At 42.3% G+C, this 19,792-nt stretch overlaps 1 protein-coding gene across 2 annotated transcripts; it reads left to right on the top strand.

The window, feature by feature from the left end:
• The first annotated feature begins 395 nt into the window (after window positions 1-395).
• Window positions 396-19,645, top strand: POLE2 (DNA polymerase epsilon 2, accessory subunit). 2 transcript variants are annotated; one of them, XM_082762515.1, is made up of 19 exons: window positions 396-507; window positions 1,908-2,008; window positions 3,987-4,062; window positions 5,494-5,571; window positions 6,798-6,891; window positions 8,430-8,504; window positions 9,698-9,781; window positions 10,235-10,291; window positions 10,685-10,733; window positions 11,736-11,808; window positions 12,402-12,574; window positions 14,505-14,594; window positions 14,791-14,845; window positions 15,713-15,769; window positions 15,866-15,943; window positions 16,366-16,474; window positions 18,221-18,397; window positions 18,596-18,663; window positions 19,467-19,645. In XM_082762515.1, the coding sequence occupies exons 1-19, from the start codon at window positions 401-403 to the stop codon at window positions 19,483-19,485; spliced, it is 1,620 nt and encodes a 539-aa protein (XP_082618641.1). In that variant the 5' UTR covers window positions 396-400; the 3' UTR covers window positions 19,486-19,645. The 2 variants fall into 2 exon arrangements, with proteins under 2 accessions (XP_082618641.1, XP_082618640.1); XM_082762514.1 differs by having other exon boundaries at window positions 15,710-15,769.
• Window positions 19,646-19,792: the final 147 nt, after the last annotated feature.

Raw genomic sequence — 19,792 nt, 5'->3', positions numbered from 1 at the left:
GCCATGGGCAGTCTGCATTGTGGGGTGATGGACCAAAGAACTAAGAGTTTACCATGTCCTAAACCTTGAGGGAGCTGACATTTGTCCTAGTAAACTTGACATTCAGGTGAGGCAGCTACAGCACAGTAGGGACCAGGATTGCAGGGTACCCTCCCTGCAGACAGAGGTGCAGGTAAAGGTGAGGCAGCCATATCAGAGGAGCCCTACACCCACCGGGCAGTGCTGAGGGCCACCATCCAGACCTGCTAAAACCTGGGCAGGTCGAAAAGAAATGCAGAACGGTGCAAATCGGGGAAAACCCACTCCGTCCTGTCCCGTGAGGGGCCCACAGGGCTCCCTCCAGCCCGACCATGGCGCTGAGGGGCGGCCATGTGGCGGCAGCGCCCCCCGCGGCGGGGCCATGACGGGACCGTGGCGGGGCTGGGGCTGCGCGGCCGCCATGGAGCCGGAGCGGCTGAGGCGCCGCCTGGGCACCGCGTTCCGGGTGCGGGGGCTCCTGCTGCGGGCGTGAGTAGCGGGGAGGCGGCGGGGGGAGGCCGGCAGGGACCCGAGGCACGGCCCGGGGACGCCTCGGGAGCTCCTCGGGCTGCCCGCGCGGCGCCGCCCGGGGCTCGGCGGGGCCAGGCCTCGGTGCCCGCCCTGCTGGTGCTGGGGCTGGGGCTCTTGTTCGCCTCTGGCAGCCCCCGGAGCCGCAGTTACGGGTTTGGGTCTCCTGAAGTGATATTTCTGAATGCCCAGAGGGCTGTGGTAACGTGGCTGGGCTGCAGTGAGGGGAGACAGCGTGCTGCTTGCAGGGGAAGGTGGCAGAGCGATGCCTGGGGCTCCACTGCCTTTATTTCTCCTGTCACAATTATGCTAAATATGAGTTCTGTTTTATTCCTGGCATCATGGGACAAGGTCCTGGCGAATGCATTAGTGAGGGGAGAGAAGTTCAGAGCCCCTGCTTTGCACCATTAAATGAGCAGAGATGTCAGGAAGGTGAGGCCGTCAACCAAATGCCACCTTTGATGGGATGACGGGTGATGTTAATAAGAAAATCGTTATCTGTAACGGCCAGAGTGTAGTCGAAGGATGAGGGAAGAAGTGGTTTTTTAATTCTCGTGTTGTTTCGAATGAAAACAACTCCGATATTGGGGGACTGGTGGAGTGAAGATGGTTGGGGTGCTGAGGTGCAGGGGCTCGAGGTGTGTGGGGAAGCCGGAGGAGCTCAGTGATATATGTAGAGCTTTGTGATATGGTTTAGCAGAGGGCTTGTTAGTGTTAGGTAAGAGGTTGGATGAGGTGATCTTTAAGCTCTCTTCCAACCTAATGATTCTGTGATTCTGAGGTGGCGATGTTCAGCTGCCCAAAGGGGGCTTGGGGAGAAAAAGGGGTCAGTGCACAGGGAAAGGAAGAGAGGCAGCAAGCACAGCATACAACAAAATAAATCCCACTTGTCCAGTTTTAGTTCACTCGATTCAAGAGAGAGATTAAAAAGTTGGAGAGGGTCTAGTGGAGGACGACCAAGATGATGAGAGGGTTGGAGAACCTGACCTGTGGAAGAAAGGTGAGAGATTTGGGTTTGTTCAGCCTCAGGTTGAGAGGGCTCAGGGGAATCAAATCCCAGTGAATCCCGTGAAAAAAAAAATGTTCACAATCAGAGTAGTTAAACACTGAGACACTGAAACTGTAACATCTCCATCCATGAAAACAAAGTTCTCTCTATCTCTGTACCTGCTTCCTGTGCTCAGTGTTTTCAGTCCTGGTGAATTTTTTGTCTGAATGTATTACGCAGTACTGATTATTTCTACGTTTTTAATCACAAGGCATTTAGTGCTTATGAGCACATCTGCCAAAATTGGCAGCGTTTGTATGAACTTTATTTAGTATTAATTGCTTTTGGAGCTAATTTTCTTCATTGAAATTAGGGAAGCTATAAAGTACCTTACCGAAGCTCTTCAGTCCCTCAGTGAAGTAGAACTTGAAGATGTAATTGAAAAGGTCATCGATGCTGTTGAAAAGCAGCCTTGTAAGTATCTTATTTTTCTTAATCTTGCTAAGTTTATCTTGCAATTGTGATGTTATTTAGACAGAGAGTTACTGCCAGCTTATGCACTACAGTGTCATTCTGGTCACACCGTGTGGATCAAGGTAAACATATTTGTTGTCATTTTGTTTTGTTAAATACTGAAGTTTTAATGTCAGCAAAGGATAGCATAATTTTGCCATTCAAAAAGTTGGCAGCTTAGTACCTCCTGATTTTTCCAAAAGTAGCAAAATTTTTCAATACTAGCTACTGAGACCATCGAGCTGGACACCATGGACATCCTTGCATGTGAAACTGTCATTTTAAATATTAAATATGTAGCATAAAATTATAATTGACTTGTTTTTGGTAGTCCAAGTCCAGAGAAGGGTTAGAGGTGTTGACAGCTGTAACCTTCACAGCCTTGCTGTGACCGCAGGAAGGGACCGGTCACCTCCCTTCATTCAGAGGTTGATGCAGATGGGGTGGCAGTGCAAGTGCAACTGTGCAATAGTCCAGCATAGTAACTTAAACCAACTGTGGAAGGAGTTTAACCAGCACCTGATCGTTCTCTGAGCACGCCTGAAACTCCATCATCTTGGCAGCAGCATCTCGTTTGGGTACTGCCCCCTACTTAATTGGGACACTCTGTCCTCAGGCACACAGATCCAGCTTCCCTGATCCTGGACCACCAAAGTGGGAGTTGTAGCATCTTTAGTTAAAGAACATGGCTGAAAGAGGTGCCTAAAATCTGTGTGCATTTACTGATCTGAGCTCATGAACACCAGGAAACTTGAGCTCACTTCCAGTTTTTGAGTGAGGATGTTCAAATCCATATAAATGTGATCTAAAATGAGTATTAGGCTTTACATGAATTCAGGAAACTTTCCCAGCTTCTGTTAACCAAGTTAAATCGAGGGCAAGCATTTGCTTGCTTTACATGCAGTTTAACTGGAGCACCCACGACAGAAGTTACGCTTTGTGTTCTCACACTAGCCTTGGGAAAATACATCAGAGCCGATCAAACGGGGAGCAAAACCACTTTGGAGAGCTGCTCCCCATCTAGCGTGAAGCCTGCTGGTACAAATGAACGCATCCACGTTTTTGAACAAATTTCAATCAGTGCAAGAAACTCCAGAGCCAACGTAGCACATGCGGTTGGTGTACTTGCTAGCGATGCTCTTTGTGCAAGCTGCTGTTGTGTGCAATAAATTCCAGTGTTGTCCAGCTGCTGGCCAAGAGTTGCTTGAGATTACAGTACAGACAGGCTGCTATCTATCCCCTGCAGCTCCTGCCAGCTCACTTGTGCTGTGCTGTTGAGCACAGCCTTCCAGGAGCTGTGATTTGATGTTGTGTGCCCTGAGAAGGGAACTCAAGGGCTGCTCTTTGTGCGCTGATTGATTTCTTCTCCCAGAGCTCAGCAGTGAGGCTTGGCAGTGCTGACCAAGCCCTTCTGTGAATCCACGCGTTGGATTCCCTTGCAAGTTCAGGAAAACATTGGTGTTTAGAAATGTTTTTGAATTTCAATTAGCAGTTTAACGTCCACGAAGACAACAATGTGCCTGTCTCCAAGATTGTGTTAGGCTGTTTGAATACTTATTTATGACAGCAATCTGTGTGATAATGTTCTGGAACAAAATTAACCTCCAGAATGTGAAAGCTCTCATCTAACACATTTGTAGTATATTTGGCAGCTTTGCATAAACTATAATTGTCTTGTTCTCCATGTTTAGCGAATTAATGGCGGGCACAATATGTGTGGGGGTTATTTTTTAGCCAGAGATGTGTCCTTCTGGTAAGAATATTAAGAGATCCATTTGCAGAAAGAAAGCAGTGTTGTTACATTATTGAAAATATGCTTATTTGTGGAGCTTATTCCTCTAAGAATACTGCGCCCTTTTAGTAAAATATTTGAGACCTGCTTACTTCCTTACCATTTTCCATAGGCTGTGGTTTTAATGCTTTGAATTTTTCTTTTCAGTGTCAACTAATATGATTGAACTATCCACGGTGGAAGCAGCTGTCCAGGAATGTAGCCAGGCATTAGACGAAACAATGTACGGTGACATTTTTTAATGTGATGTTTATGGGAGTCGGTACGTGTTCCCTTATTTCTTGCTGGGAAATAAATGTCAGGCATTTTCTGCAGTGCTACACGTGCAGTAATTGCTTTGTGCTTTTCCTGATGCTGCCTTTGAAGGTTAGTAATGTTCCTTCTTAGAAAATTCGTTCTCATGGATAGGCCTCTAGGGGATTCTAAATATAATGCTGAGATTCTGGAATTAAAATTATACGGTTATGTGTTAAATCTGACACAGGCTGAATATTAACCAATAAAATAAACGAATAATTAGGATTTAGAGAGAACTTGTTACCTCTCTGTTCATTTCTTTATTTTCTTTTCTGTAGATGAAAATTAAATGAGGTTATTTTTGCGGCTTTTTTAAGACGCCTCGTTTCTGAAAGCACTTGGAACACCTTCCTCCAGGGTGCTGCTTTTTGTTGCTTTTTGTTTTTGTATAGCAGGGCTGTTTTGCTTGATTTTCACTGGGTGATAACAAAGCAGAGAGCAATTACTTGTGCTTCTGAGAATTTTGTTTGTGATTGTGATGAATGTGTTTTCTTTAGTGTTTACTTTGCGTGCTGGCATTGAAATGCAAATCATGAAAATAAATAGTTTATTGGGCATGTCAGATACCGTGATCCCGCGGTGCCTCAGTATGAAGCAAATTTATTTTTGACTTTTCTCCTAGGCATTGGCACCTTTGCAACGCAGACAGCTTGAGTGGGACTTTTTCTTATGTCACTTTCCATACTTAAATGCATTTTTCACTCGTCGCTTTCCATACCTAAATGCATTTTTCACTCCCGTCTGCACAGATTCTTAGTGCAGAGTCCTGGAGGGAATAGTTCACAGACCACAGGACCAGCCTGTAAAACTCTCTTGAATTACGATGCAGAGAGCCTCAGGGCAGAGTTTTGTAAGAAATTCAATCTGAAGCCTAAGATACCATTGCCTGCTAGGCAGTGGTGGTTGTCCTGTGCTTGTAAGCCTTAGCAAAAGTTCATGGGCTGTTTGTTATCTATTCTGCTGAGTCTGATGCACTTACAGCAAAATGGGAGGTGTCAGAGAGCTGCTCCAGTGCATATAACGGGATGTATCAGCACAATTAATAGTTTGAAGATTGTGCACGTTTAAAACTATTAATTTTAACCATGCCAAGGCTCTTCTGCTGTCCAGAAAGATACCAGAGGATGACAATGCGAGGTGATTTATCCCTCTGACATTTCTAAATAAACGTCTGAAGAGTTCCCTTTTTTTGAATCCAAAGATGCTGTGGTAGCCAACAGGTAGAGTGGAGTGGGAGAAGTGGTGCTAACGCAGGGTGATGGAGAACAAAATGAATATAGTTTTGTTCAGTTGGTTTCTTTCCGTAGTGTCTGTTAGTTCCACCTAAGATAACGCTATAAATGGATTCTCATTTCAGAGAAAACGTTTTCAACATTATCGGAGCCTTTGATATTCCACGCTATGTTTACAATTTGGAAAGAAAGAGGTTTCTACCGTAAGTGTTGCATATTTTAAGTTCCAACTGCTTCTTGTTTTAAGAAAGAGGTCTTGTTTGCTGTCTTTGAAAGTCTATTTTCTAATCTTCCCCTCTGGGGTTCACTCATCTCAAGCTTGTGTGAGAAAATGAGATAATTTTGTTTCTCAGAGCCCGGCTGGCTTTTCAGAGACAATGATAAATGCTGTCTCATAAATAAATGTGCCACTGGGTTTCTCCTCGCCTGGCAGGATGAAGTTGAAATGGCCATCTGTATCTTCTGTGGTAGCGTGCTCTGTGCTGCCACGGATCTTACTGCCTCTGAAGCTTGGGCGTTTATCAGGCAGTAAAAATTCTCAGACCGTGTTAATGTCACCTAACGAGTAAAAGAGATCATGAGGCTAAGGGCATCACTAGATGAAGTGTGTTTTTGTCTTTTTTTTTCCTTTCTGTATTTGTCTGTTTCATTTTATTTCAATAAATGTGGCCTGTCTGTTGCCTGTATTTATTCCCTAGACTGTAGCTCGCAATATCTGAAGCTCAAGAGGGATTTCTAAAGAGAGCTTAAAAAAGAAAAAAAAAGAGGAGTGATCCCCCAGAGTGGAGAAAGAAAGAAGTAGCTGCAGGAATTGGCTGTGAAATGTTCTGCTAGCTAAAGAATTTGCATTGAACAGCAAGCAGCCCAGGCTGCTGAGCCAAAAAGAGCCTGTGCTCTTAAAGCTTGAAGGGTGGTTAGCTGCAGAGCGGGTAGTGATACTCGTTGTGAGGCATTACAGCGACATTCACGTAAAGTGCAACTCATTTTCTAGTCTTGGTTCGTGATTCTGCTGGTCCAGCACCACCACTCAGTGTGTTTGCAGGAGGAGGTTAGCTCCAGTGCCACTTCCTAGCTCTCCAGGCTGTTGGAAGCAGAGAACCCCATGAAGACAATCTGCCAACCAACAAGAAGATATGCTTGTTCATGGCCACTTAGGAAACTTAACTGCCTTTAAAGAACTGATTTCTGCAGAGTCCCGTTCAGATTGAAAGACAGGCCTCAAGGACTGTGAGTAGGAAGGAAATTAAACCGAGGTAGCCTTCAGAATGCAGAAACACAGGGTCCCTAGCAGAGATCTTAGGCATTGGCTAAATATATTATGCAGTAGTGTTGTAACTTCTGCAGCCTCCCACACCTTTTGAGATCAATAAGTCATTTCTGTGTGCGGAGGGTATGTTTTTTAATCTCGATTTTGTTAAACTTCTTGCAGTCTGTCAATGACCAACTTGCCTGCACCAAATTTATTTGGATCTGCCAGAGATAAAGCAGAGTTGTTCCGTGAGCGCTACTCCATCTTACAGCAGGTGAGAAACAGTTTTGCTTTGTTCAACAGAACACATGAACAAAATGCAGTTGTTTGGGTTCATACCTGTGTATATAGCAGTGCTTTGTCCGGAGGTGCTGCTGTGAGCTCCAGTTTCAATAAAATCTGAATAAGAACAAGATCTGTACTAAATTTGATCAGGCTATTCAGCTGATACCATACAGCGTGACCAATGCTTGTGTTTCTGCATTTTAGCATCATAAGAGTGGATTGGGTGTCCCTAAAGTAGATTGTGCCTTGCTCTTGTGTCGTGTAGGCTGGCTCTGTGCAGGGTTTGATTAGCGTGTCATCGTACGGAGCACTTGTTGAGATAATATAAACCCAAACCCTGTGAAGCTCACGTTCAGCCTCTCCTTGAAGCACTGAAGTTTGCTTCTGGCTTAATTGCTTATCGGGTGCCTGCTTTAGCTGCTCCCCTGCACAGATCACGCTCCGTGCTGCAGGAGCTGTGCACAGAGAGCTGCCTGGCTCTGACTCCAGGGGTAAGCACAGCGCTGGGACGCAGGCAGGCAGCGAGCTGGCTTCTTGCTGGTGCCACCCCAAAGGCAGCCTGCATGACCCGCTCGTCCTTCAGACCGTGGGCAGGTGCATGCACAGCGTCCCAAACACCAAAATACCAGCAACTCTCTGTCCCCAGGAGGTTTGCTGCTGCTGTGAGTGTTCGTACTGCAATTTGGGAACCTCTGCCCTGGGTGGTTGGTTAACCATTAGCTAAAGGTTCAGTTCCTCCAAGCAGTGCTCAGGGCTGGGGACGCCTGCTGGTGCTGGCACGCTCAGGTTGGGTTCTGTGAACAGCAGCTGGAGGTGTCAAGTGGGGATGGGTGTCCTGAAGCCTGTTTGTTTCCTATTGTGCTGTTGCACCTCTTTGCCTGCTAGTTTTTCACGTAGGCTCTGTGTTCTGTTGTCATATTTACTCCTTTCTGACCTCCAGGAAAGTGAGGGTTTGGGTCACGGGGGGAGAAGGCTGCGGGTAGTAACTGCTGCACGTGTGACATGGGCTGGTAGCGATGGGCTTGTTCCAATGGGAGGTATTTAGACTGCGTGAAAAACATGGAAAGTCGTGAAAATTTCTACAATGCATTTTCTTCATGCCCTCTGCAGTTTATTTTTCACTGTAGTTTGCTCCTGTTAGTTAAAAAAAAAAAAAAGTCTACTTTTAATAGGCCCTGCTCTGAAGATAGAACCTGCTCTTTTCCACATAGCTAGCATTTCATAGAGTTAACCTTCTTTGCTCTCTCACCCCTTTCCTCCAGATGGTCAGGAATAATTGTTAAAAGCATTAGAGATGCACTGTTGCTTTTTGAGCTTAGTTTTATTGTCTCCTGTTACTGATAATCTATTTCTTAGAAGCAAATTTTTGTCGAAAGAACTGGTTGTGCTCAACAACTCAAATGTTGCTGGGTAAAGCAGAGTAAGATAACTTTAGAAAGTGTTTTGTATGGTGGTTGTAGTGAACTGGCTTTTTGACTATGCACATTTTTTTTTAAATATGGATTATTTCCATTTTGCTTTCTGCAGAGGATTCACAGACATGAGTTGTTTACACCCGCAGCAGTTGTTGTTCATCCTGATGACAGTAGGAGCAAATTCCAGGTAAAAAATCTGTTTTCTTTTCTTGCGAAGGGAGCTGCACTTGGTGTTACACTTCAATGCAGTCATACTTCTCCAGTGACACCTTATTTTTACATCCAGTATGGGTAATCAATGAAAATGAGTTTTTTTTCCCTAACATTTTTAGCCTGTGTGTCAAAAACGCAGTTATTTGGCTTAGATCAGCATGATGACTAAGCTACTCAAAAGCAGCTATGAAATGCAGGGGAGACACGGCTTCCCGAGGTGGAAATCCATTCCCTGTTCAGCTTACAGCACTTTGCTTCTCTGTGCTGGGAACATTTTTCTTGCTTTTTTCTTTTGTCAGCACTAAAGTCACCAGCCTACAGTTGAGTAAGGTCACGACTTCATGCTGTTCTGTTCCCATTTCAGTTTTCTCATATGAAATGCTCTCCCCATATTATATAATTATTATATATTTAAAAAAAAATCACGTGTGTCTCTGGGCACCAAATAGAAGCTTTTTCTTTGACCAGCTTGCCTGTTTCTCCTTGTTCAGTGTACGATCATGTAGAAAATCACAACCGCCCTTAGCTGAGGCACGCCCGTGTCTCCATCCAGGCTGTGTAGGCATCTTTTGCTCTTGACACCTTTCTGTCCTCCATGCCAGTGGTGGAAAGTTCATTGTGCTGATGTTACAGGAGGATTGTCTCTCTAAACTGCAGCTTCACAGACCAAAATAAGCTTGTCCAGAACCCACAGACAGTGTGTACGCAGTATCACCGGTGTTACTTTGGGATATTCTGTCATCCCTCTGAGGTTCCTCAATGAAAGGAATTAGCGGTGCTGTGTGGGCACAAGCTGGCCCTGGGGTTCAGTTTGGATCCCGCTGAAGATCCGATTACTGCAGTTGACATTCATTTGCCAGAGCAGAAATTGTCACTTGTTCTTTTCAGTTTTAAGCCATTTGTAAGCAAAATAACCACAACAAATATTTACTTGCTAAGCACGTTTTTTATGCTAGCAGCCATAATTGGAAATATTTCCCTAAACTCTGCCACATTTGACCATCAGAAACGTGTCCCTGATTTTCTAACGAGCCTGAATTCTGTCCCAGCTTGTTCGTGTATTTGTGTGGGAATACGTGCTGCCTGGCGCTCTGTCTTGCTCGCTTTAGAATAGCTGCATGGAGAGTTAGATTTAATTCTTACATAATTCTTTGCCTTTGGTTCCAGCTTAAAACAATAGAAACTCTGTTGGGCAATACATCGAAGGTGGGGGAAGTGATTGTCCTCGGGATGATAACTCAGCTCAAGGAGGTAGGTTGCTGTTCACTGCGGAATATCTGGGTCAGCAGCCATTCAGCGTTGTAATATTTTAGAAAATGGGAAGGCTTAAATGTCTTACTGCTTTATCCTGCTGTGTAAGTCAGTGGTACAAGATTCGTTCCCCAAAAAGAGGCTTATATTTTCTGAGCGTGCTCCTTATTGAAAAGCTGGAGCCTCAAATCCCTCAGTGTGGGTTTGTCGTTGCATTGGCCTGTAATTATAGGGGAAGGGCGCCCCAGCAATCAAAACTGTAGGATATCTAAGGGGAGCTGCTATGATACCCTTACTGGAAACTACATTGTTTTTAGTTCTGCCCCATGCTCTAAGCTTAAGATATTAAACACTTTGCTAAACTGCTTCTAAATACTGGCTTGTAGGTGCTTCTGCTTGGAGCATTTATGTGTTTGGATATGCTTTGCTTCATTAACGAATCCTCTTTTTTAGGGAAAGTATTTCCTAGAAGATCCTACAGGAGTCGTCCAGCTAGACCTTAGTAAAGCAATATCCTTTATCTGTGATGTAAGAGTTGAATAAACTTCCCGTCGATCTGGAGAATTTCAATTAGAATAACAAACCAATATTGACCATTAAAAATTATGTATAGAGAGTTGCAGCTCTGTTGCTCTCTTTCTTTTGCAAATTACATGGTTGCTGCAGCTCAGTGCCCTTTCGAAGACTTTTAGGACAAGGTTAGTATTCCTCCTAGTGGAAGGTTTCTGTTCTGCTTATGGGCTTACCTGTTCAGCTACCAGGTGATCACCAGGCTCTGCAGGCAGCCCCTGAACTCCCAGTAGGGTCCAAATGTATTAACACCAGCTGGAAAGCAAACTTTGGCTAATGAGCTAGCCTATGAGTCCTGATCTAAGAAAAATATGTTTCTTAACCTCCCTGCACCAGTTCCACAGTGGTTTATATACTGAGTCATGCTTTGTTTTGGCAGAAGGTAAAGTAGACTTGTTTTTTTTTATTTATTTTTTACACTTGGAATAAATTATTCTGCATGTGGCTGTTGCTGCAGTTAGGTATTTGCTAGATCTGGCTGAAAAGATAAGTCTCGTGATGGTGAGTCTTGACCATGAGCTAAGTTTATGACTGAGGATTTTGGCCCTAAGCCTTTCCTGCTATCTTGTGGGCTCTGGAGGCAGAGCTCTGTGAAATTCTGTGGTTTTCAGTCACATCAGTGGGATGAGAGCATCTGAAGCAGTGCTGAGGATTGGCCCTAGTTAACATGGCTACAACATGCTTGGAAAAGATATGACTAGATTAGGAAGACGGACTAAAATAACCGAGCAGTGAGTTAACAATATGGAAATGCTGCTTGCTGTTGGCAAAGCCTCAGTCCTTCAGAGGCTTCTCACAAAGCCAGTGTAAGTGCTTGCAGTTCTGCAGCCTGAAACATGTTTCAGGGCAACGATGGACGTTGCCATTTGTAGGATATTACTTTGTGAGATGCACATAACCCCAGTTTATTTTCTGTTAATGCATTTCTGCTTACAGTTTATAAACTGAGTAGAAGTCAATAGCAAGGGGGGACAAGAAGCACCCTGTTACTTCTGCTCTTTTATGATATGACAGCTCTCAAGAAAGGGTGCAGTTTCATGTAGTTCAGGGGCCAGGCCACTAAAAATGATTCCTGTTTCCCTACATTCTTGTTCTTACTCATTTGGGTTGAGCAGGTCATTTGTGTGGCTGGGCAGCAAATCCATTCAGAGAAATGACGGGGTAAAAAGGAGTTGGCTTCTTGCTCAGCCTGTTTTTTCAGCCGGGTATTTCCCTGCTCTGGTTCACCACCGCTGCACAGCGCAGGGACCGGTGCTGTCACAGGAGGGATTGACAGAGCCTGGGACGGGCTGTGCAGCACAGCTGCCAACCGTCTGACTCATGTCTAGGACACGATGTTGTTAGAAAAAACTAAAGGTTATTTTGTTGTTGAAAAATGTTTTAGGTTGGTATGAAGATGAGGTTTTCCACGTGAACGCTTTTGGATTTCCGCCTACTGAGCCGTCTGCTACCACTAGGTAGGAAGCTGACTTTCGGCAGCCTCACTCTGACTGTGTTGTGTTGTGGGTTGCCAAGTGAGCACGTTATTGTTGTATAACTTCTGTTATAAGCATGCTATGCTGGTGAAGTGTGCTATTATTTCCCCTCCCCAAATGTTCCCAAATAAATAAGGAGGCAATTCTGGGCCTTGCAGGTCTACTTGGGCTGGTTCTAAAGCCTATCATGTGAGCAGGAAAACCCCTCCAAAGGCCGTGGGATTCTTCATGTGGATAACAATTGAGATCTAAACCCTTCTCAATTGCAAAGGAGATAACTAATACACGCGAATAAGAAACTCCTTATTACTCAAGGAATGATTGTGGGAGAGAAGCCAGGATAAATATTACCTGGAGATGATCTGTATAATATGGCAGGGCAGCACCCGTGCTTTAGATTTAGGTGACTGCCATTTCTCTTCCTTGGTTTCTTTCTGAAAAACAAAATGATCGTTGATACCATCTGAGCTACCTCTCATAATAATAATAATTAAGATGGCTCAAGTGAGCCATATTCAAAACTAGTAATGACTTGGGAAGAAAACAGAATTGACTTGAGTATTTTAACATTGTAGAGCCTTCTATGGAAATATAAACTTCTTTGGAGGGCCTTCCTCAACTTCAGTAAAGGCCTCTGCGAAACTAAAGCAGCTGGAGGATGAAAACGAAGATGCCATGTTTGTATTTCTGTCCGATGTGTGGCTGGACCAAGCAGAAGTACTAGAAAAGCTGCATATGATGTTTTCAGGTAGGTGGTGGCTGCTTTGGTTCAGAGCCTGGTTTTAGAGCGTTTTTACCATTTCCCTTAGAGCTGAGCAGCATTGCTGGGTGTGAAGCCCATGCAGGGGAAGCTGGACAGGCTGTTACTGACAGAAAGGCTGCTCTGGGTAGGAGCTGCCAAGTGTTAGGCCAGCTTTACTGACAAACTGTGATCTAAAGGTGCTCTTCTGTGAAACAGTGGGTTTGGTACCTTTGGTCAAAAGGATTCTTTTAAAGGAAAAAGTTGAGCAACGATTTTCAAAGTTGAGTAACAATTTTCTGTTACTACCATGTCGTGTGGTTTTGGGGAACTTAATTTCTGAGAAAGCCAGAATAAGCCCAACTATTTTTTTTTCTTTTTTCATTCATTCTCTTTTGAACCCAAGCCTAAAGCCAGTGAAGTCTCCCTGCAATTTTAGTGATAGCTGTTTGCATTTCATGGTTACTATTCTGTTTCTTTTGGATCTTTTTCTAACAGATTTAAAAATTGGATTGTATTGTATTTTTGCAAGCTGTCACTCCCTTTTCATAAATCACTCAGGACCAATATTGTTTTGGGCAGTAGCCATTTTATGTGCTGTGACCAGAGTGTTCATGAGAACTCTTCGAGCCTTAGTTTAAGGAAAACATTTTCCTTCATCAGAGATCAGCACTCTCACTTGAATGCTTTCTGTTTTTTACCAAGGAGAAAATGTCTGTTAGTCTCAAAATATGAACTGTTTCTTGCACGCATCATTACATTGGTAATGATGACAACATTTGGATAGCGAGCATCTGTGAGATCTGTGAATTGCTTCTTTGTAATCCAGAACACTTGTGGAACAGCTTGTCCTGTCTGCCTTAGGTAGAATGGAAATGTGAGAGGCTGTCTGCTTTAAAAAACAAGCAATGTAAAATGAAGGGTGGCACGCTGCTAGTCACTTAAAGAAAATTGGACACGTTATCACAATATCTAGTGGGAAGGTAGGAAGTTAACTTTGAAGTTAGGAAATCAGTTCTGTATCTGGATGAAAGTTGGCAAAATCCTTGAACCAAATTGAACCTGATCTAAGGCTTCAGATGCTGAAGTAACAAAGGGATTTTGGTCAGTTTAATAAATCAAACTGGCAAAGATGTGTGTATTGCATTTACTATTTTCAGATTTTTTTTTGGTAATAGACAAGTAGTGAGCTTCATAATTACGAACTAAAAATAATAGCTGAGAGGAATAGCAAGGAAAAAATCGTGATGAGCCATTTCTCTGGTATAAGGAATTCCGTTGTATTTATCTGCTGGGTTGTAAAGCAGCGAGGGAAAGGCAAGTCTGGTTCTGAAGGCCAGGGAGCTGGAGTGTAACCTGGAACATGAGGCAAATGCCTGAGTAGAGGTTTTATTTTTGTTACAGAGTTTGCAAAAGGCTTTTTTTATTATTTTTTTTCAGTCATAGAATCATAGCCTTTGCTGTAAAGCCTGTGTTTCTGTGTGATTCGTGATCCGGTGAGAATTCATTAGGTTCTTAAAACGCTCAGGCAATTGCAGTCACTGTTGCTTCGTAATGCTAAAGAGGGAATTAAATATTAGCAGAGCCCTTGAATTGGAATGGCGCATGGAGGTTAATGGTAATCCATTGCTACTTACTTACATGCTATTTTTCTCTTGAAGGGAAGAGTGTGTTCTTAAACTGTATTATTTATTACAGTTGTACTTTGCGTAATTATATGGCTGGGTCAGCAGTTAGTTGCATACACACAACCAATGTTGTTGGAACTGGGTCTGTAAATAATGAAAGCCTGTGTTGAGAAAATAGTTTGGGGTATTAATAGCAGCAGAGCTTCAAATATTGCTTTGGTTTCTGCCTTTCATGAAACGCTCTGCAGGCTGACTGATGAAAGGTAGTGGAGGGGGTGGATGTTAGACTCACAGATGCTCTGTTTTCCCAGGTTATTCCTCTGCACCTCCAACCTGCTTTTTCTTTTGTGGAAATTTTTCATCTGCACCATATGGAAAAAATCAAATTCAGTCTCTGAAAGGTAAGGAATTCTTTGCAGTCAGACGTGTGTGTTAAATTAAAATTATGATGGCAAAACAATTCAGGGGAGCGGAAAAGAATCACATATTTTCTAAGTGACACATTTTTGGTGCACGGAAGTGTGCAGGTGATTCATATACTGTGTGTTTGTTGCCTAACCAGGTGCTGTATCATAGATATTTTTCTTCTGACTCTAGGTTCTTTGAAGGCTCTTGCAGATATAATTTGTGAATATCCCAGCATTCATAAAAGGTACCCAGCAAAGTGCTATGAAAAAGGGAAATGTGCTTATTTTGTGAAGAGCTTTGCTTTAATTACTTTAAGAAACTGACAGATAACCTGTTCTCCAGTTACTGTGAGCCTGCTGCGATCAGGTAACAGGCCTGTCAGGTTGTTTTGGGAGCAGCGTAAAGCTCTGATTCTATCTAGAATAGCTTGGTCGTGGAATCTGCTGTTGAATGAGCAAAGGTGAAACTGCCTCTCTCTGGAACATTTTCCACATCATTAAGCAAGGCCCACGGTTCCTGAAAAGCACTGCGTGGGCAAGCCTCTTTTCCTCTGGAATTCCCTTGAAATGAGCAGGGTTCTGCCCATGCAGTGCTGTTTTATAAACTGCTGTTTAGGTCTCAGTGCTGCTACCAGCAGTATCTGCTTTTTGCTTTCCTGTTCTTGCCTACACGGTTCTCCGTGGCTGCTAGTTTGAGAGCTAACTGAAACACAGGCCTGGAACGAGATCCTTTTTTTATCTCTTCTTGTGTGCCTGCTCAGTGGAAGCTGCATTCCAGGCCTGGGAGAACTAACTCTTTCTACAGAGATTAGAACACATGAAAGAAATTAAACAGGGAGGCAGCCGGGCTTGTCCTTTCTGTAATGGTGAGCATTTTTTAAGAGTTGTTCCACTAGGGAGGGGTGGATATGCATCTTCTGTCTCTGCGGTGATTTATGTTCTTTATAAGGAACGAGAGGAAGTCTTCAACAGGGGGAACTGTCAAGTCTGTCCCAGAATAGGTTATTTGCATGTATCTGTGAAGTAGTGCACGTATAGAAGCATGGAACCAATGTTTAGATACACGTGGGGTTATTTTATATAAAAGCACTATGCTGATCTTTTTGCAGTAGTCGATTTGTGTTTATTCCTGGCCCTGAAGATCCTGGTCCTGGTTCTATTTTGCCACGGTCAGTTTGCTTGTTTTTCAGTTTTTGAAACTTTGAATTGAATAGTTAGGGACGGTCAGAATCTTGGCTGATAACACCTGTTGCTGTTTATTTTAGACCTCCTCTGGCTGAAAATATTACTGAGGAATTCAGGCAGCTAGTGCCATTTTCAGTTTTCACCACAAATCCTTGCAGGTAACAGTCTAACTTGCTGCTGTTTTATTTATTTGTTTATTTATTTATTTATACTGAATGACTAGTTCATGTGCAGATGTAATGGCCTTAACATTTTTAGATTACGAGAATTCCTTACTTGCATTAATTGTAACTAGTTTTACATACAATGATGAATAAATAAATTACTTCTAAAACCATCCTGAACAAGATGGTTTTGACGTACTGCCAGAAGTTTAATGACAGAGTGTAATGACCTGCTCAAAAGCATCATGTTTTTTTTCTGAATCTGGAGGTGTAATGAAGGGAAGATGGGAAGTTATTATTTTAATTGAAATGTACTTTTTAATTTTGCTGTATCAGAGTAAGATTGACTTCATAATACAACTTTCCATCTTTTGGTGTTTCGTCATAATTTAATTTCGTTAATGTTTTCCATTTAGGATTCAATATTGCACCCAAGAAATAATTATCTTTCGTGAAGATTTGGTAAACAAGATGTGCAGAAACTGTGTCCGCTTCCCTAACAGCAACATGGATATTCCCAACCACGTGAGTGAGTTTTGTTCAACACTTTCTGCTAAGAGCTTTACTCTTTATCTTTTGATCAGCAGATTTGCAGTTAGTGTACTCTGATCTGCATACTCCTGATGTTTTGAAAGAGTAACTAAGTTTGCTAAAAGCATTGTGAAGAGGGATCTATACACTTATTATTAGTAATTTCATTTACATCTTGACAGCAAAATAACCGAAACCAGGATACTGACTGATGACACTGAGTCATTCTGGCTCTCCCTTTGCAGGTGCCCTTGAACTCAGAACTTCCTTGCAGCTGACTGTTGGTGCTTATGCACCAGCCACGAATGTTGTACCACAAAACATTGATTCCTAAATGCAAAGCTTAATACAAATTACCTTTTTAAGATTTGATCAATTAACCAGTGACATTTGCAGGAAAGCAGCATGTCACTTTTTCCGAAAGGTCACCTGCTTCCCCTGCCTTTTTACTTGAAGTCTTAATCCTCCTTTTGATACATCGACACAGCGCTCTGAGTTATGATTCTAGTTAATGAATGCACAGCAGGAGTTGATGGGACTTACTGATATAATTGAATGAGAATGATCCAGACAATACTGGCTCATTGCAGTGATGGATGGAGTTTGCTTCTATTTATTTTACTTTTTTTTTTTTTTTCTTGTTTGACTTGGAAACTTCCTGTTAATTCTTCCTTCTCTCCATCAGAACAGTGCTCAGATTCTTTGTAAGCACAAAGAATCCCACTGTGGACACTGATGCACCTGTTTTTTGTGTGCTTTTTTGCATATGTTTGTGTACGCTGTGCACCTTCACTTCCCTGCACTCATACAGGGCTTTCTTCTGCTTGGTAGAGGAGTCATGAAGGAAACATCAATTTATGTCTTGTAATAACTTCTGCAAATAGGAGTATTGGTTTGCATTTGCATCCTTTGTTTCTTCTCTGCCTTTTCTGCCTGTCATTAATATCTTAATTATGCCATCCGTGAATGAGTGGGAAATTGTGTAACTAAAATCAGATTGAATTAGCAGTGTCTTTAGGCCTCATACAGTACCACTGGAATAGCTGGGCCTCTGCTGTGTACGTCATTTTCTTTTAACAGCAGCCCCTCTCACCTAGTTGCTGTAGTGATTTTAGGCCTTTGGGGAAAACAGATCCTAGCTGCAGCTACATGGTTGAGGAAACATAATAAAAGCTTTCAAGGGGCTTGAGTGGAGGGCTTCAGGAACCCAAATGCCCTGGCCAAATTCTGCCAGATGAAAATGGGAACTACAAAGGAGGCAGCTAGTCAAGTGGTGTCTAGAGCAGGGCAACTACCATAAGAATGGTCAAGGGAAAAGATACTATTTGGGAATCAAAGGCATGAGTTCACAGTAAAGACTGTTTAAGTGTGGGTCTTCTGGTTAACTGGAATTGCAAGGAAAGTCTGGAGGAATGAAAAAATTGTACCCCAAAATTATGGCAGTGCTGGTATTTCTTGGGCTGGAGAAACAAGTAAGCAGATTGTGCGTTTTTTGTTTTGTTTTGTTTTGGAGAGTCTGATTGATGTAATAGTTTTGAGATCTTGATCTTGAGATCTTTTGAGCTAGTTGCTGTAGTGGAGTCACTGCTTTACTATAGAAATCATAATAATGAGAGGGAGTGAGATGCATAAAAAATATTTCTGTGTTAAAAACCTTTTTATTAACAGAGCATCAGCATCTGCAGAAATACATTTGACTTGTAGAAAATGGTTCAAACTATCTGTCTGCTTGTCTTGCAGTTTGTAAAGACTATATTATCACAAGGACACCTGACACCGCTTCCGCTGTACGTTAGCCCCGTGTACTGGGCCTACGACTACTCCCTAAGGGTGTATCCTCTGCCAGACATGCTTGTCATTGCGGATAAATACGACCCATTCACTGTCACCAACACCGACTGTCTTTGTATAAATCCTGTAAGACTTCCTTATGCTTTACCAAAATAAGAATGTACTGGACCTGTATAAACAACCTTTAATTTACTGAATGGATGAATTTAAATACCATGAAAATGACTGGTCAGCTGCCAAAGGGGATGCAGTTACGTTTAAGTGTGTCTCTTACCATCTGTACAGTGGTATACTTACACAAGCATGGTGTATTTTTCTTTACAGGGTTCATTTCCAAGAAGTGGGTTTTCATTCAAGGTATTCTACCCCTCCAACAAGACAGTTGAAGACAGGTAAATATATTCAGTTTCTCATTTAACAGAAAGCATCTCTTTATTTGCTGACTTTCCAATTATCAGGAAGAATACAGAAAATCAACTGTAAAAACAGTGAATGTTCTAGCAGTTAACGTAGACTTGTGCTTTGTACTTAGTGTAAGAATGCCTAGAACTAAAATAATAAATTCAGAAATTACAGTCAAGTAACAGTGATGAGAAGCATGATCCAGAATAGAAAGATGGATTGTACTATATCATTTTTAATAACTGAGACCCAGTTGGGAAACAGATTTAATCTGTTTCTGGAGATGATGCTTATTGCATAGGTTAATTGCACTTAGGAACAATTCTTCGTTCATTTTATGATCATAATCAAACTCAGAAGCCACTTCTCATGCTTTGATTTCATGTATTTTACGTCTGTGCTTATTCATTCCAATTGTGATCTTGCAACAACTGGAAAAAAGGCCAACTTCAACACCGAAAAAGTATCAAAGGGCTTACAGCAGCAAGGAAAATGTGCATGTTTGAAATAACCCAACGGGAACTTGAAATTTGCCTTGTCTGTCTCTCTGATTCAATTTCACATCTTGTTGCAGAAGCTTTTTCTCAAATAGAATCGTATAATTCTCCACGTAAGGGAATTGCTAAGATAAACCTCATATAGCCTTTATTTGAATATAGAAAATATCATGAGATGCTTCAGGTCTTTAAATAGTTTAAAACATTATGAAATTTTTCACAGATCAAGAAATAGAATAATATGTCAGTTATGGTGAATTTTTTAACTAAATATTGTTTTTGTTTGGTATTTTCAGCAAGCTTCAGGGGCTGTGATTTCCTACAAGATGGCAAAAAAGGGATGGAGTCTTTGTAAAGTCGACTGTAGCACTCATTTTAGATGGACTGATTTTATAATGTATTTACAGACTGTTCATAATGAATGTCAAAGCCAAAAATGGCTTATTTTGTACGTCAATAAATTTTTACAGAAAAATATTCTGGTGTTGGCATAGATAAAACGTAGTCACAATGAAGATTGCCACAATGTAATAAATGAAGGCAACTGGAGGAAGCAACACATGTATAACAGATAGAAAATAGGCATCTTTTAAAAAGGAAGTTGAAGATAAGGAGAACTTTG

This window comes from Aythya marila (assembly GCF_965140915.1).
Source record: "Aythya marila genome assembly, chromosome: 5".
Lineage (NCBI taxonomy): Eukaryota > Metazoa > Chordata > Aves > Anseriformes > Anatidae > Aythya > Aythya marila.
This window is presented reverse-complemented; position numbering and strand designations above follow the sequence as displayed.

Coding starts and splice junctions, on each gene's coding strand:
- POLE2 (XM_082762514.1), top strand. CDS start 401: ATGACGGGACCGTGGCGGGGCTGGGGCTGCGCGGCCGCCATGGAGCCG. Junction 6,892..8,429: donor GCTACTCCATCTTACAGCAG/GTGAGAAACAGT, acceptor TGCTTTCTGCAG/AGGATTCACAGACATGAGTT. Junction 14,595..14,790: donor TCAAATTCAGTCTCTGAAAG/GTAAGGAATTCT, acceptor TTCTGACTCTAG/GTTCTTTGAAGGCTCTTGCA.